We start from the raw sequence: 18,545 nt of genomic DNA on the forward strand, positions 1-18,545 counted from the left end.
CCCAGGAGCAGGAAGTACAGAGAATCAGAGTTCTGTACCTGGGTAAGCATTTGGTCGGACTGGTAAAACGCAAATAGATTTCATCCTAAGTGGGCAGATGATAAATGCTCCCTCCCCCAGAATAAATTGGGGCTCTTCTGTAGCAGATCTAAGGCAGGACACACAATGCCAGATGGTCTGATCCCAGAATCCTTTGCATTGAGACACTGCCCCAGTGCCAGATGAGCCTGTAACAAATGCAGTATATTTATGGAATTGGCTATATGTGACCCCCACTGGCCCCTCGTCTCTCCTGTAAGAGATCCATGTCATTTACACAGCGGTTGACTCCCCAGAATACAGAGCTTGTCTGGGTTTGGTGCATCATGGGAGGAGTTTTTGCCATAGTTGGGCGTGGCCAATGTGATTGAGACCTCATTCTATTTGCTGAAAGAGCCTACCACCCAGGAGACCAGTGGGGTAAGAATTGGGGAGAATTAGTAGTATGACACCCTATTATTATTATTATTATTATCATTTATTTATATAGCGCCAGCATATTTCGCAGGCCCTGTTGTCCCAAACTCTCAGTTTTTTGCTACTGCCCCTAAAATCAGCTAAGGAGGCAGCCCCCATATTAAAGTGTCAGCTCCTAAGATAAAAGGAACGAGACACACACAAAGATGAGTGAATGTCACTGTATAATAAGACTGTATGGGCCACACTATAGGGATGGGAACTCTCGGACCCCCTCCAAGTACAATAGATAATAATTCTTATTGGACGGAGCTTTATTTTATTGTTCTAATAGCAAGAGAAATGAATGCAGAGTCAGCTGTGCGTCCCAGTGCTCCCGGCTCAGACTGCTGATACTGCAAAGAGCACAATCGGCCGGAAATAAGCCCCGTACTGGGATCTGATAGTGGCAGCACCACAATATTACAGGTGATACATTTTCTCATATAAATTAATATGTCATTTACACAGTGCATAAAGCAGATTTATATCCTTCTGTATCAATTATTATGTACCAGGAAAAAACTTATCTCTCCCTGATCCTGTGGGTTGCTGGGTCTCCAGTCCAATCAAGCGCAGAATAAAGAAGTGATAAATAACTACAGGCTTTCTTGCTGTGGCAGGGCCCTGGGCAAGTACGACTTTGCAGGGGCCCATTATTTCTATGTTACAGTTTACAGAACTATAATACAGATTACAGGAGTTGTACCTCCCCAACACCTGAAGACATGCAGTTTGTGCAGCAGTGATACAAAAGTACTGTAACCATTATACCCTACTACTTCATCGTGTCCTACTGTCTCCATCTTGTCCTACTGTCTCCATCTTGCCCTACTGTCTCCATCTTGTCCTACTGTCTCCATCTTGCCCTACTGTCTCCCTCGTGTTGTACTGTCTTCATCTTCCCCTACTGTCTCTATCTTCCCCTACTGTCTCTATCTTGTTCTACTGTCTCCATCTTGCCCTACTGTCTCCATCTTGCCCTACTGTCTCTATCTTGTCCTACTGTCTCTATCTTGTTCTACTGTCTCCATCTTCCCCTTCTGTCTCCATCTTGCCCTACTGTCTCCATCTATTTTTACTGTCTCCATTTTGTCCTATTGTCTCCATCTTACCCTTCTGTCTCCATCTTGCCCTACTGTCTCTATCTTGCACTACTGTCTTCATCTTGCCCAACTGTCTCCATCTTGTCCTACTGTCTCCCTCTTGTCCTACTGTATTCATTTTGCCCAACTGTCTCTATCTTCCCTTACTGTCTCCATCTTACCCGACTGTCTTCATCTTGCCCTACTGTCTCCATCTTGCCCTACTGTCTCCCTCGTGTCGTACTGTCTTCATCTTGCCCTACTGTCTCTATCTTCCCCTACTGCCTCTATCTTCCCCTACAGTCTCTATCTTGTTCTACTGTCTCCATCTTGCCCTACTGTCTCCATCTTGCCCTACTGTCTCCATCTTGCCCTACTGTCTCCATCTATTTTTACTGTCTCCATTTTGTCCTATTGTCTCCATCTTACCCTACTGTCTCCATTTTGCACTGCTGTCTCCATCTTGTCCTACTGTGTCCATCTTGCCCTATTGTCTCCATCTTGCCCTACCATCTCCATCGTGTCCTACTGTCTCCATCTTGCCAAATGTTCTCTATCTTGTCCTGTCTCCATCTTGCCGGACCTTCTCCATCTAGCCCTACAGTCTCCATCATGCCTCACTGTCTTCATCTTGCCCTACTGTCTCCATCTGGCCCTATGGTCTCCATCTTGCCCTACAGTCTCCGTCTAGCTCTACTCTTCCCATCTTGTCCTACGGTGTCCAACTTGCCCTAATATAACTATCTTGCTCATCTCCATCCTGCCCTACTTTCTCCATCTTAGGGAATCCCATAACCCATGACCTTTCCTATGCTGATCTCCTTTCCACCAGCCCATGTGCTTCTCCTCTTGGCAGGATCCAATGGAACATTAGACTTGATAATAAAATGTTCCTTTCCTACCCTATCCCTGTCAATCCTCTGTACAATAATGTATCACAATGTGACAGAATTGCTCTCATTTTTCAGATATAGACTGAGCTGCCTGGCAGGGGGGATTGAGGCTGTGGATCATTTCAGGGGTGAGGAGGTTACCCTAAATCCCATTTCTTTTCTATAAGTCTGTCATCGGTTGATGGCCCTGAAAGATGGCTTTTCTTGTACTGATGTGACAAGAGGATAAAGGTCGCCCCTCTCCGCAGGTATTGGATTTTATATTTTATTTGATGTGTTTGGGTGTACAAATGGGTTCCTACAGCCAAGCACATGTAGAAATGTAACTGCTACTGAAAGCAGTGTCTGCCTATCTCTTTCTGTTCTCTGGTTCTGACTCTTGACAAAATGTAGAAAATGTGAGTTCTACTCCAGGAGAACATTGTTTAAGGGGTGGGAAACTTTATTTTTCTTTTTGAAACCTCTACAGTCCTATCCTGGTTGCTAAGGAAAAGGACCCCAGCTGCTTGTATTGAGAGCCATGGGGAGGACTTGCCATCAGCTGTATTGTGAGTAGCACTGAGGTTCCTTAATATATGAATGATTTTCTCTGACCAAAAAATGTCACACTAATAATTATTGCCACAGTGTTGTACCCCATGAGCCATCACCAAGCGCTGTCACCAACCTGTTATTATTTCATGTATTCCTGTCTCTGTACCAAAGCTCCTCCAGGATCCTTCTTTTAATGTCCTGCGTTGCCCTTTAATTGCCCTGTTCTTCAGGACACATGAAAAGCTTTAACTCCTCTGAAAGCAGCAGATTCAAAAAAATTCAATATGGAATGCACGCCAATCTTTAACTCTTTTCTGATGCAAGTGCTTCAACTACTGAGGAGGCAGTAAGGGACAAGCAACATGGCAGAAGGAAGGTGATGAATTCTGTGTAAGTTTAGGTGAGATAATGCTTTCAAACTATTCCGTTTTATGCAGTTATCTTACTGGCATGTCTGGGGTTAATGTGCTTGTTATTGATTTTCTGCAGTAATCTTACATGTATGGCTGGGTAATTCATGCTAAAGGGTGTGGCAATGCTTAGAAAAAAGGGAAATTTGTGCTCAACACTAATTTTTAATCCATGGGGGGGTTGCAATGAGGGCGTAGCTACAAAATGAATACAAATATAAGAGGTCCTCTGCACTGAACCCATTATCAATATATGAAGGACACTGAGATCTTTTGTTGCTTAAGCTACTAAAAATGCCTTCCCCTTTAAACAGAACAGAGATTGTTTGTCCATTGTAATATTTTCAAGCTGGCCAACTAAACACTAGGACAGTGTTTATAGTAGGGCAAATTGGCATCAGGGAAAGAAGTGCCCCACCGTCTTGTCCTACTGTCTCCATCTCACCGTATTGTCTACATCTTACCCTACTGTCTTCATCTCACACTACCCTACCGTCCTCATCTTGCCCTACTGTCTTCATCTAGTTCTACTGTCTACATCGTAGGCTACTGTCTCCATCTTATCCTACTGTCTCTATCATGCACTACTGTCTCCCCCTTGCCTTACTGTCTCTGTTTTGCCCAGCTCTCTCCACCTTGCCTTACTATCTCCATCTTACCCTATTGTCTTCATCTCACCCCACCCTACAATCTCCCTCTTGCCCTACTTTCTTCATCTAGTTCTACCGTCTCCATCTTACAATACTGTCTCCATCTTGTCCTACTTTCTCCAACTCATCCTACTCTCAATCTCGCTCTACTGTCTCCATCTTGCTCTACTGTCTCCATCTTGCTCTACTGTCTTCATCTTGTCCTATTGTCTCCATCTTGTCCTGCTGTCTCCATCTTGTCCTACTTTCTCCATGTCATCCTACTCTCAATCTTTCTCTACTGTCTCCATCTTTCTCTACTGTCTCCATCTTGCTCTACTGTCTCCATCTTGTCCTATTGTTTCCATCTTGTCCTACTTTCTCCATGTCATCCTACTCTCAATCTTTCTCTACTGTCTCCATCTTTCTCTACTGTCTCCATCTTGCTCTACTGTCTCCATCTTGTCCTATTGTTTCAATCTTGTCCTACTTTCTCCATGTCATCCTACTCTCAATCTTTCTCTACTGTCTCCATCTTTCTCTACTGTCTCCATCTTGCTCTACTGTCTCCATCTTGTCCTATTGTTTCCATCTTGTCCTACTTTCTCCATGTCATCCTACTCTCAATCTTTCTCTACTGTCTCCATCTTTCTCTACTGTCTCCATCTTGCTCTACTGTCTCCATCTTGTCCTATTGTTTCCATCTTGTCCTACTGTCTCCATCTTGTCCTACTGTCTCCATCTTGTCCTACTGTCTCCGTCTTTTCCTGCTTTCTTCATCTCATCCTACTGTCTCCATCTTGCCCTACTGTTTCCATCGTACACTACTGTCTCCATCTGATACTACTGTCTCCATCTTATGCTACTATCTCCATCTTGCCCTACTGTCTCTGTTTTGCCCTACTGTGTCCACCCTGCCCCACTGTTTCCATCTTTCCGTTCTGTCTCCAACTTTCACTACTGTCGTCATCATATAGTGTATAGTAAGGCTGATCCCCATTACTTATGAAAATAATCGTCATACCACAGAGATACTGGGAATAGTAGGGCCCTTCCTGTTTGATCCTGGGGCCCTCAGGTCCTACAGCTCCACCACCCACTTTTCTTTCCCTCATTTCAATTCACCTTGTGTTCTCCTCAGTCTGTCCATCCATCCTTCCTGCTGTTTGTACTCTCAGCTGGAATGTACAAGCTTCTAAATACCTTCATTTAAATGTAAATTTGGCCTTTTCCCATTCATTCCAATCTAGAGCAATTGCTGCAGTATTACCCCGCGCTGCCGGCTTTAATGCAACATTTCCTTTCATTTCCCACCCTTTGCTTCCCCTTTTTCCTTCAGCAAATCTGCTCTGCACTCGTCTCCTGACTCCTCTCTCGTTTCTTACAGGGATGTTTTATTCTTGTGAAGTCCCCAATATTTATATGTAGTTGCCCGTCCAGCTCACACCTCCCTTTCACCCTTTCCTACAACTCCCAGCACTCATCAACAACACCTGCGAGCTGCTTGAGCCGGGAGTTGTGTTCTCTAAAAGGCTGACGTCACTGATTCACATAAAGTGCACAGCGGGTTAGATAGGACTTTTACTGCTGATTGGTTCAGGGAAACCTTTGAAGCCAACTGGGTCAATAACCTTGGAACCCTCAGTAGAGAACTAGAAATGTGCAGAGAAACTTTATAATTCAATAACTTCAAAGTTCCCAAAGTCAAGACCAACTGCTGTTCTACAGTGAATGATGTGTCTCTTTATAATACACAAGAACCACAAATATCAATTATATTGGTGATGTCATCAGTTATAATCGGTGCAGGTACCAATAAATAAGATCAATAAGCCTCATCCATAACCGCTAATACCCCCGAGTCCCAGGAATAAGGAGATACAATACAGGTTATACATGGTTCTTATTATAAGGATATTTTCATATTAAACATTATACTTGGCTTTTGGGAATGAGGAGTGGAGGAAAGGGGAAGTTAAACCTGTATCATTGAACATTTGGCAATAAGGCTGTTAATGGGCACTAATGCACGGTTCATGGCAGGGGCCACATTGAAGCTCCCTTGGAGTAAATGCGTTGGCGTGCGGCGAGAGGAGGATGGAGCAGGACATAAAAGCAAATTTATTATCTTGTGCACACACGCGCGGAAAATTAGAGATGTTCTTAAGCATGGCACTGCTGTAGCGCCGCAACCTCTCAGCTTATCAAATAAAGTCACAAAAATGACACGGAACGGAGATAGCTCCGGAGAATGGAATAAGTGTATTTTTATCTTTGAAATGATAAAATTTGCCTTCCAACAGCCGATCGGCTTTGTGTCCCCTCAGGATCCGCCACGAAAATTACTTTTATCTCATCCTTCCTTTCATCTACACTTCCCACTCCCCATTTAACTCTCCCCCCATCCGCTCATCCTCCCCCCCCCAGTCTATAGGAGCAGCTCAGCACCCGACTCTCCTGTCTCTGCTACTAATGGCACCCATACCAATAGGGTCTCTGACTTTGCCTGACCTTGGGGGAATCAGAGATTCAATGGTAATAATCATTAAAGGGCAAAGATAACAAAAGGGGCCCAGATCTCCATTTAAAGCAACATGTTGCCCTACTGTCTCCATCTTGTCCTACTGTCTCCATCTTGCCCTACTGTCTCCATCTTGCCCTACTGTCTCCATCTTGTCCTTCTGTCTCCCTATTGCTCTACTGTCTCCATCTTGTCCTACTGTCTCCCTATTGTAATACGTTCAACCTATTGTCCTACTATATCATCTTGTCCTACAGTCTCCATCATGCCCTTCGGTCCCCATCTTGTCCTACTGTCTCCATCTTGCCCTACTGTCTCCCCATTGTCCTACTGTTTCCATCTTGTCCTACTGTCTCCATCTTGTCCTACTGTCTCCATCTTGCCCTACTGTCTCCCCATTGTCCTACGGTCTCCCTATTGTCCAACTGTTTCCATCTTGTCCTACTGTCTCCATCTTGTCCTACTGTCTCCATCTTGTCCTACTGTCTCCATCTTGTCCTACTGTCTCCATCTTGCCCTACTGTCTCCCCATTGTCCTACGGTCTCCCTATTGTCCAACTGTCTCCATCTTGTTCTACTATCTTCATCTTGTCCTTCGGTCTCCATCTTGTCCTTCTGTCTCCATCTTGTCCTATGTTTCCATCTTGTCCTTCTGTCTCCATCTTGTCCTATGTTTCCATCATGCCCTGCGGTCCCCATCTTGTCCCACTGTCTCCATCTTGCCCTACTGTCTCCCTATTGTCCTACTGTCTCCATCTTGTCCTACTTTCTTCATCTTGTCCTACTGTCTCCATCTTGTCCTACTATTTCCATCTTGTCCTACTGTCTCCATCTTATCCTACTGTCTCCATCTTGCCCTACAGTCTCCATCTTGTCCTACTGTCTCAATCGTGCCCTACTGTCTCCATCTTGTCCTACGGTCTCCATCTTGTCCAACTGTCTTAATTTTGTCCTTCAGTCTACATCTTGCCCTACTGTCTCCCTATTGTCCTACTGTCTCCATCTTGCCGTACGGTCCCATCTTGTCCTACTGGATACAGCTTGCCCTATGGTCTCTGTCTTGCTAGTCCTGCTGTGTCCATCTTTACTTAGTGTCTTGCTGTTTCCCAAATATCTCTTCACGTTTTCCACCCTTAACTGCCGACATGTGTGGAACTATTAATAAATGCCCCTCTTTTGACCCCCTAGTCAGCTCTACATGGATCTGTACCGAAAGGATTCTGGACAAACACCATATATAGAATATATATAAGTCTCTACATTAATAACATCTTTCTGCATCAGTGTTGGTCACGTTCTCCATTGGGCCAGAGTCATTTGGCTAAAGGGAACCAATCACTGCTGCACGTCCCTGGCTCAGTACCTTCCCTCAGGCTCACACAGCTGCACTGGCCACGCCTCTCATTTATATGTGTAGTTATATCACCCATAACCTCCAGGGTATCTTAGATTTCCCAGAATCCTCTGGAATACCAACAACTGCAGTTCCCATCTGGGGAGTGGCGGAAAAGGAGGAGTCTAAACAGCGTGATCCCCTTACAGATCTGTATCTTACCGTATAGTCGACTGGTAGAGCAGATCCTCCCGCTTGCGGTAATTCTCCATGTGAGAGAAATTAGTAGAGAACATGGCATCGAAAGTGAAGATCTTTTGCCTGATGGTGCCCCCATCTGTTACCTGCAGAGAGACCAGAGACAACTTGTATAACCAGTATGGCAGCACCAACTCCAGCAGCTAAATAGCTACAACACCGAGAAGCCCAAAAGCTGTAGTTGAACTACAACATACACAACTATTGACATGTAAATTGTCTCAGAATATCACTCATACTAGAAGTTTATTTCAAGGTGAACAACCCCTTTAACATGACAACTCCCAATTATGCTCAGACACTCCCCCAATTCAACTTAAGACACACCCATTCAGCAGGTGGAACCTTAAGACTGTCTCATTTAGACCCAAGGGGGGTAGGTTACACCTGAGAACCCCCCACAGGTATCGGAGTGGGAAGAACCCGTGTAATTCATGTGCACAGAGGGTGTAACAGGAGGGGGTTGTGTTTCGGAGACATTGCAGGGGGTGCTCAGGTCTCTCTGGGGGAATATTGGGGGACTCCCCAGTGACCTTCACACCAAAACCTCTGTTATGACCTGATATGAACCTCATATAATACACAAAAGCCATGAATATCTTGTAAATTATATCCTTATAAACTGTGAGTTCTGATGTCATCAATTATAAACGGTGAGTTCTGATGTCATTTCTGTCACATGACTCACTGAAATTTGTGTATTATAATAAATAAAGTACCGCCTGTTGCAAAATATGAGGATATTAGAAGTTACCTTCAGCCTCATCCTTTTATATGTTCATGAAGCTCCTCGGTAACTTATAATATCTTTATATTTTACAAGAGGCGGTACTTTATTCGATATATAAATTCCCTTCCCTTGCTGCCGCCTGTAATATCCTCACTGGTTACAACTGGGCTGAGCTACAACCCCGTCATGTCTGGGATCCTCTTTCCAAAACGTCCCCCATTATTGCACCTGGGACCCCTAGTGTATATTTTGGACCCGTCAGGTGGTGACACTGTGGAGATAAGTCTCAGGTGTGACCCCCCAGCAGTGTTAATGGTATATTATGGTGTCTCAGTGGAAGCTAAGGGTTATATGTGCTGTATATTAGATATACGTAGGACTTACTTTCCTTTAATAATTATGGATAATCCTCCTTCTGAGTGAATTCTCTTCCCCTCTGCCGCCCCCCCCACTGACCCCTCATCCCACTCCTAATGCTCAGCTGAGAGACATGAGATGTAACACAGGCTTAATCCTGACTCCCAGCCCCACAGGAATTGATCTCTGTCCGACTCCTTATCTTTTAGCCAACTGCTCGTCTGTACAGCTGACAAGGCAGAGGGAAACACATACTTTGTGGGCCCCTGTTATTTATATTAATACGGGTTGGCCAACTTATAGTCATCTCCTGCCAGCTTGTCATCTTCAACTTTGCTTTCACCACCTTCCCCTACTGTAGTGACTCCATCTTACCTTGTCTTCATATTGCCCTGCCAGCTCCATCTTTTCTCTAATGCCACCTATTAATGTCTACCTCTTTCATATACGGTCTCTTTCTTGTTTCCATTCAGCTCTGATGTCTCCATTTTCCCTACTCCCTCTACCTGGCCTGTTGTTGCCACCTTACCATACTTTTATCTTATCTTCATCTCTCTCCATCCTTCCCAACTGTCTCCATCTTGTTCTGCTGTGTTCACCTTGCCCTACTATCTCCATCCTGCCCTACTGTCTCCATCTTGTCCTTCTTTCTCCATCCTGCACTACTGTCTCCTACTTGCCCTACTGTCTCCATCTTGTCCTACTGTCTCCATCTTGCCCTACTGTCTCCATCTTGCTCTATGGTCTCCATCTTGACCTACTGTCTCCATCTGGCAATGTCTCCATCTTAAAATGTCTACTGTCCTACTGTCTCCATCTTGCCCTACCGTCTCCATCTTGCCATACTGTCTCCGTGTCCTACTGTCTCCATCTTGTCCTACTGTTTCCATCTTGTCCTACTGTCTCCATCTTGCCCTACTGTCTCCGTGTCCTACTGTCTCCATCTTGCCCTACTATCTCCATCTTACCCTACTGTCTCCATCTTGTCCTACTGTTTCCATCTTGTCCTACTGTCTCCATCTTGCCCTACTGCCTCCATCTTGTCTTACTATCTCCATCTTGTCCTACTGTCTCCATCTTGCCCTACTGTCTCCATCTTGTCATACTATCTGCATCTTGTCCTACTGTCTCCATCTTGCCCTACTGTCTCCATCTTGTCCTACTGTCTCCATCTTGTCCTACTGTCTCCATCTTGTCCTACTTTCTCCATCTTGTCCTACTTTCTCCATCTTGCCCTACTGTCTCCATCTTGCCCTACTTTCTCCATTGGGGCAGGTGATAATATTTGGACCCCCCATAGACAGGTCTGTACCCTGCACAGCTCAGCTAATTTGCCTGTTGCTATATAGTACATAAAGACACAATATGTATCCTGAGCCCCAACACTAACATAACTAACAAGATTAGCTACAAACACACAAACAAATTGTATTAGGGTGCAGGACTGGGGGTGCAGTGCAATACTGGGCCTTGAATTGATTTTCCAATGGTTTACTGAATTAAATCCCCCCTTATACCCCGAGTGCATAAAAAACGAGAGTTCCCGGTAACCCTACAGAGTTCCAGGCTGATGTCCCTGCTATTCGATTTGCTGTCACATTCTTTATATATATTCTTTTTCCGAGCTCAGCAGGAAATCAATAATTCTAATGATATTATAGGAAAAATACATCTTTCCAAGGAAAATGTCATATCCATATATTCTTAATGATTCATCTCATGGGGACAGCACCTAATTTGTCCTTATTAGACATAAAAGGGAGCCACCAATTGGGGAACTGATATGACAACTCCCCTATGTATAAAGAAAGTGAGCTATACTCCCATTCTGTACTATTTGAGGGAGATAGATGGGTAATAAACTGGTTACAAATAATAATAACTGGTAATAAATAAAGTGGATTTGATGCCAAGATATACCCAGCGCTGCCCCGAGGGCCCATTAGGGCATTATCTTCATTTAAGGAGCCCTTGGATATAATTGAGGAATATTGTGCTCCATGGAGAGGCGCAGCAGACACCCCGGCTCTGATCACAGAAAATGACACGGCGCTCGGAGTAATAAGGCGCCATTTGTCTTCATTTTATGGTTAATAAACCGGCCCCAGGGACATGGAACGAGGACAGCGATTTGAGCTGAATTTCCACTTAAATTTGTCACTGGCCTCCAGATATAAACTAAAGGGACATTCAGAGTTATTTATTCATATCCAATTGTGAGAGGATGGGGAAATATGCCTTTAGGCCAATGGGACACGTGGAGCATCTCTGCCCGGTGCATTTCGGGAGGTTGAAAAGAGCCACAAACTCTGTCCCATTTACTTCATTGGGAAACACCTGGAATAGAAACAAGTGGAAATACATTGCATTGTGGGTACAAATATACTGAGTGCTGATTTGCACTTAATTTGGTAAATGAGCCCTAAAGCTTTAATTAAGCTCAGCATCATAGTCATTAGGGACACACAACACTTTCACTGCTGGGAAGGAAAGGATTTCACCATCAGCATGGAAAGGAGTTCTTTACTGTAAGGGCAGTCAGGTTTTAGGATTCCAAATCAAAAGAGGAGGAATGAGTGATTCATTGGTGGGGAGGAAAGGAGATCTCACCATCAGCATAGGAAGGGGTTCTTTACTGTAAGGACAGTCAGGTTATGGGATTCCCTACCAAGAGAGGGGAATGAGTGATTCATTGGTGGGGAGGAAAGGAGATCTCACCATCAGCATAAGAAGGGGTTCTTTACTGTAAGGACTGTCAGGTTATGGGATTCCCTACCAAGAGAGGGTGAATGAGTGATTCATTGGTGGGGAGGAAAGGAGATCTCACCATCAGCATAGGAAGGGGTTCTTTACTGTAAGGACTGTCAGGTTATGGGATTCCCTACCAAGAGAGGGGGAATGAGTGATTCATTGGTGGGGAGCAAAGGAGATCTCACCATCAGCATAGGAAGGGGTTCTTTACTGTAAGGGCAGTCAGGTTATGGGATTCCCTACCAAGAGAGGGGGAATGAGTGATTCATATGTGGGGAGGAAAGGAGATCTCACCATCAGCATAGGAAGGGGTTCTTTACTGTAAGGGCAGTCAGGTTATAGGATTCCCTACCAAGAGAGGGGGAATGAGTGATTCATTGGTGGGGAGCAAAGGAGATCTCACCATCAGCATAGGAAGGGGTTCTTTACTGTAAGGGCAGTCAGGTTATGGGATTCCCTACCAAGAGAGGGGGAATGAGTGATTCATATGTGGGGAGGAAAGGAGATCTCACCATCAGCATAGGAAGGGGTTCTTTACTGTAAGGGCAGTCAGGTTATAGGATTCCCTACCAAGAGAGGGGGAATGAGTGATTCATTGGTGGGGAGCAAAGGAGATCTCACCATCAGCATAGGAAGGGGTTCTTTACTGTAAGGGCAGTCAGGTTATGGGATTCCCTACCAAGAGAGGGGGAATGAGTGATTCATTGGTGGGGAGGAAAGGAGATCTCACCATCAGCATAGGAAGGGGTTCTTTACTGTAAGGGCAGTCAGGTTATGGGATTCCCTACCAAGAGAGGGGGAATGAGTGATTTATTGGTGGGGAGGAAAGGAGATCTCACCATCAGCATAGGAAGGGGTTCTTTACTGTAAGGGCAGTCAGGTTATGGGATTCCCTACCAAGAGAGGGGGAATGAGTGATTCATTGGTGGGGAGGAAAGAAGAGCTCACCATCAGCATAGGAAGGAGTTTTTTACTGTAAGGGCAGTCAGGTTTTAGGATTCCAAATCAAAAGAGGAGGAATGAGTGATTCATTGGTGGGGAGGAAAGGAGATTTCACCATCAGCTTAGGAAGGGGTTCTTTACTGTAAGGACAGTCAGGTTATGGGATTCCCTACCAAGAGAGGGGGAATGAGTGATTCATTGGTGGGGAGGAAAGGAGATCTCACCATCAGCATAGGAAGGGGTTCTTTACTGTAAGGGCAGTCAGGTTATGGGATTCCCTACCAAGAGAGGGGGAATGAGTGATTCATTGGTGGTGAGGAAAGGAGATCTCACCATCAGCATAGGAAGGGTTCTTTACTGTAAGGACAGTCAGGTTATGGGATTCACTACCAAGAGAGGGGGAATGAGTGATTCATTGGTGGGAGGAAAGGAGATCTCACCATCAGCATAGGAAGGGGTTCTTTACTGTAAGGACAGTCAGGTTATGGGATTCCCTACCAAGAGAGGGGGAATGAGTGATTCATTGGTGGGGAGGAAAGGAGATCTCACCATCAGCATAGGAAGGGGGTCTTTACTGTAAGGACAGTCAGGTTATGGGATTCCCTACCAAGAGAGGGGGAATGAGTGATTCATTGGTGAGGAGGAAAGGAGATCTCACCATCAGCATAGGAAGCATATTCCATACTAATAGGGGGTGATAGCAGGGAAAATATCTTATATTATCTCCATCTTTCCCTCACTCTCTATTTTGCCCCCCCCCGCTCTTCCCTGTTTTTGTTCTTTTAGCTGCGCTCAGCCAATCCCTGTCCTGCCCACAAGCAATTACAGAGCGAAGGATATTAAAAGAAATGATAATGAGTTACTGGGAGTTACTGGGAGTGGAAGGAGCTATTTGTGTCTCTCGGCTGTGACCAGTGGGGGCCACTGTGCCCCGTCCCTCCATCTCGTCCCCCGAAGACCTCCGTCATTTCCGCGCTGCCCGCCGCTGTCGACTAAAGCGAATGAGACAGGCCAATTTGTGACACCAGCTGTCTCTGTCACAACTCCATCTCCCCACATTGTCTCTAGGAGGGCGAATTATCACTCGCCGCCACCTTAATGCGACATTATCACCGCCGTGCTCGTGTTTTGTGCGGGAATTTCAGTGCAAGAGGATTTGGGGGGTTAGAAAAGACGGGGGGCAAACAGCTTGGGGCACATTTCTGTTCTGTTTGTGGGACATTGCTTGTTTTATAGAGGTGTTACTGACTCAGCTTGGCATTTCAGCTTTGCTTTAGTCTCCATTGTTCCGAGGATGTCTGGCCACAAGTTTCCTTTCCTATATCTCCACTGTGGTCTTCTCAGTACTTTATTATTAGGGTTCTCTCTTAACTGGGGGAGATGCCAGACCCAGAGTCCTGCGCGGGTCCATTTTTTGGAACCTGTACCCGCAACCTGCAATCCGCAACCCGGACCTGCAACCCGCATTCTTACCCACTTGGACCCAATCCCCGATCCGCAGGCACATTATCCGCAACCCGGACCCGCGACCTGCTGACCATCAAGAATCAGGAAGTGATGTCATTGTAAACTGGAAGTGACATCATCGGAAGCAGACGTGATCAGAAAAAAAGAGTAAAGATCTCTATAGAGAAAACCCACGGCCCAACCTGCGACCCACAAACCTGCAGAACCGGCGACCCGCACTCGGAACTTCTACCCGCAACCCACAGGGTAGCGCAGGTTCTTGTGGGTACCCGACCCGCTGCAGGACTTTAGCCAGACCCCTGACTCGCTCTGCTCCCTCCTCTAATTTCTCTTTCACCTTCATGTGACATTTCCCTAATTTGGTTCCGTCAGGATATAAAAGAGTTTTTTTGCTTCATTTCATTATCCTTTGCCCAATTCTATTGTTTCCGGAGATAAAAGGGAAGAGAACGATTCTGTTAATTCCTTGTAGGAACGAATCCTCTTTCATGTAAATTCCTTTCCACTTAACGACACCTCCCCTGGTCCTTTATGAGGCTGAGCGCGGCCCAGTCCTGGGGTGATGTTGGCAGCCGTACCCCCACCTACCTCTCCTGTGTGAGTAAGTCGCTTGCACTTGAATTGTCACTTCTATTGCCGAGAATAAAAGAGAGAGGAGAATCCCCTGCAGCCATGTTCCTGCTGAATAAACTCATGGTTTCTGTACAGAATATGCTTATGCCTTTGCTGAATACAGAGCAACATCTTTACACAGATTGTGTCTTTAGCAGCCACTAAAAAAAAGAAATCAAAATGTCCCCTCCTAATAACCTTCCCTGGCAATGTCATCATTTGGGAGACATTTGAACAGTAAAGGGGATACTTTTGCCATTTATTCACCAGCCTATAACCTATTGTACTAAGGTCAACATTGTTTTCTTTTCTAACAAGCTGGTCAGACTCACTTTCTACCATTCTGTGAGGTGAGACAGGTAAAAGGAACATGCTCAAATTCCTTCTGTTGCTGATAAACAATTGGAGCACATCCTAAAACCAATGACTTCAGAGTAAAACTGTGACATCACCTACTGGTCCATAGATGACATCATCAAGTGTCAGGATGACGCTCCAGACTCCAGGTCTTTTCTAACAAGCTGGTCAGACTCACTTTCTACCATTCTGTGAGGTGAGACAGGAGCATGCTCAAATTTCTTCTGTTGTGGATAAACAATGGGAGCACATCCTAAAACCAATGACTCCAGCCTTAAACTGTGACATCACTTACTTGGTCCATAGATGACATCATCAAGTGTCAGGATGACACTCCAGGCACCAAAAAGGTCAAATGTCCATCATACCTGATCATCAAATCATCATATTGGCTCTCCCACTCGGCAGCATAAACAAACCAGGTAATTATTTCCCTCATATAGATACTCTTCCCTAATCTAAACTATAAGGTCCCACCACCCTGTGTCTATGTTCCATTGCTTCAGAAGACTAGGGACAATTAGGTAGGGTATAATGCCCACTGAGATGGCAACATTATTGTAAGTTTGATATGACTTTAAACACCTGCCATTGACATAAAAAGGGTAAACAAACTAGGAAAAAGATCAGACAATGGAGAATGGAGGGAGAGAAGAGCAGAAGATACACTGAACTCAATACCAAACTACCAAGAAAGCTCCAGGAGAAGAGACTTTGAGTTGAGGAGGCTAAGTAAGTAATCAGCCAAAACTCCAATTCAGGTGCCCATGATGAAACCACACCCATCACACTTGCCACCATCTGGAAGAGGTAAGCCGTAAGATAGAGCCTTAAGTAATCATAAGGTTACTACCAAATACTACCAGACCTTCCTAGGTCCTGCTGGAAATTGAATTAAAATTTAGGAATACTTTCTAAATGAGGAAGGGTAAGGCTGAGACTTCTCTAACCAGACTGCTCAGTAGATCTTCCTCATTACTGGAATGTGGACTTTTGTGATACTGATCAGGAAGGACTGGGAAACCTCCAACACTGGAGCCCACGTCCATAAGAACTAGGCTCCGGGCACCCCTTGTATAATTTATATAGAAAACTTTTATCCAAACTGCCTCCACCAAAACGTTGGGTCTTAGCATTAGTTATCTCCCTGAACTCCAGCCAAATGGTGAGGGACATGTAACAAACCATCTTGCCACCCTGCTGAAACTGACTATCCTGCACCCTACCCTGAACCACAAAAAGACTGGGCAGGTCATGCCACCACTGAAGATACTGTTTGAAGGTCGGGGAGAAAAAGACTGGTTGAGCTCAACTTGCAACTTATCTACCCAAATCAGACAATATTAGTATTAAATGGACTACATGTGCCACCTGGTTCATTAGAGCTGAAGTGAAGACTGTTGTAGTGTTTTTGTGTTGACCCACAAAACTCTGGAGGATCAAAGTGACTTGATGTCTCCGTGTAGTAAACTAAACATATACATATACAGAGAAGGGTATATATAGAGTAGGATATATATAGAGTAAGGTATATATAGAGTAGGGTATATATGAAGTAGGTCATATATAGAGTAGGGTATATATAGAGTGGGGCATATATAGAGTAGGGCATATATAGAGTAAGGCATATATAGAGTAGGGTATATATAGAGTGGGGCATATATAGAGTGGGGCATATATAGAGTAGGGCATATATAGAGTAAGGCATATATAGAGTAGGGTATATATAGAGTAGGGTATATATAGAGTAGGGCATATATAGAGTAGGTCAAATATATAGTAGGGTATATATAGAGTAGGGTGTATATGGAGTAGGTCATATATAGAGTAGGGTATATATATAGAGTAGGGCATATATAGAGTAGGGTATATATAGAGTAGGGCATATATAGAATAGGGTATATATAGAGTAAGGCATATATAGAGAGTAGGGTATATATAGAGTAGGGTATATATAGATTAGGGCATATATAGAGTAGGTCATATATAGAGTAGGGTATATATAGAGTAGGGTATATTTAGAGTAGGGTATATAAAGAGTAGGGTATATATAGAGTAGGGCACATATAGAGTTGGGCATATATAGAGTTGGGCACCTAATGGGAGAACCCTAGCTCAATGGAACTGCTCCTCACTAATGAAGGTATCAGTATTATAAATAGTATAGATTGTAAGGAATTACAAGCCATTCATTGTACCAATATTGTATCAATATGCTGCTTTTATGGACTATTCTGTGCTTCCTACAGTGTGGAACAGTTTGGGGGGGGGTTTCAGCACAGAGCCAGGTCCATACAGAATGGGAAGAACCTGACTGCACAGATCCCTCAGCCCAACTGAACCCCAACTGTGAGCCTGAATCCTGAATTGAAGCAACTCCCAGCAACAATGTTCCAACATCTAGTGGAAACCTTCAGTTATAGCAGCAAAGTGAGGGGCAACTCATTTTGCAACCCAGTGACTCATGCTGCTGCTGGGGGATAAGCATCATGCATGTTTCAGTTGTACACGTCACTATTGTCCAGCAAACACCCCATTCCAGACCTGATTGACTTTCAGCCGGCAAACGTTATTACTAGACTCAAACACGGCCATGGGCCCAACATTACAATAATCAAATATCGACTGGCGACTGCATTACCCTAATCCCCACTGACTCACAATTAGAATAAACATTAAAAAAAAAAACAAATTCTGGCCTGGTAGAGGTCGTTACAAGAAAATCAGATCACGACTCCTGACCTCAGAACCGACCCGGTGCCTCATTACCCTGATCGGAAAATTGATCTCATTGGCTGCCATCCCAAGCCCAGACTTGTAACCATTACTATAATGAAACACGACTGCTTCGTTATAAATCCCATTAAAATATCAACTGGAGCACATTTCCAGGTGGAAAGGGAACCAAACTCTAAGGTTTTACCTTTTCATTCTTATAAATGACATTAAATGATGAATATTTAAAAAAAAAACATGGCTCATTCCATGTAGGCAGCCATCTTGGATTTCAAGGCCGGCCCACTCATGACATTTATCACTAATTAACGGCATTTGAGTGCAGCCAGCACAATAAAAAGTCAGAATGGCAGGATAGTGTTTTGGTTTAGTGACGAGAGGAATAAACCAATGAAACACCTTAAAGCAATAATAATAATAAGGGCACAGAATGCT

General features: G+C 44.5%; 1 protein-coding gene across 1 annotated transcript in view; it reads right to left on the reverse strand.

Annotated features, from left to right (window-relative positions):
* igsf21.L (immunoglobin superfamily member 21 L homeolog) overlaps positions 1 to 18,545 on the reverse strand; it is a 269,491-nt gene that overhangs the window by 158,661 nt on the left and 92,285 nt on the right. Inside the window, 1 exon segment of the mRNA NM_001092775.1 lies at positions 8,123 to 8,244. Within this exon segment, the coding sequence (NP_001086244.2) occupies positions 8,123 to 8,244 (122 nt within the window).

This window comes from Xenopus laevis, chromosome 7L, assembly GCF_017654675.1.
Source record: "Xenopus laevis strain J_2021 chromosome 7L, Xenopus_laevis_v10.1, whole genome shotgun sequence".
NCBI classification, from domain to species: Eukaryota; Metazoa; Chordata; class Amphibia; order Anura; family Pipidae; genus Xenopus; species Xenopus laevis.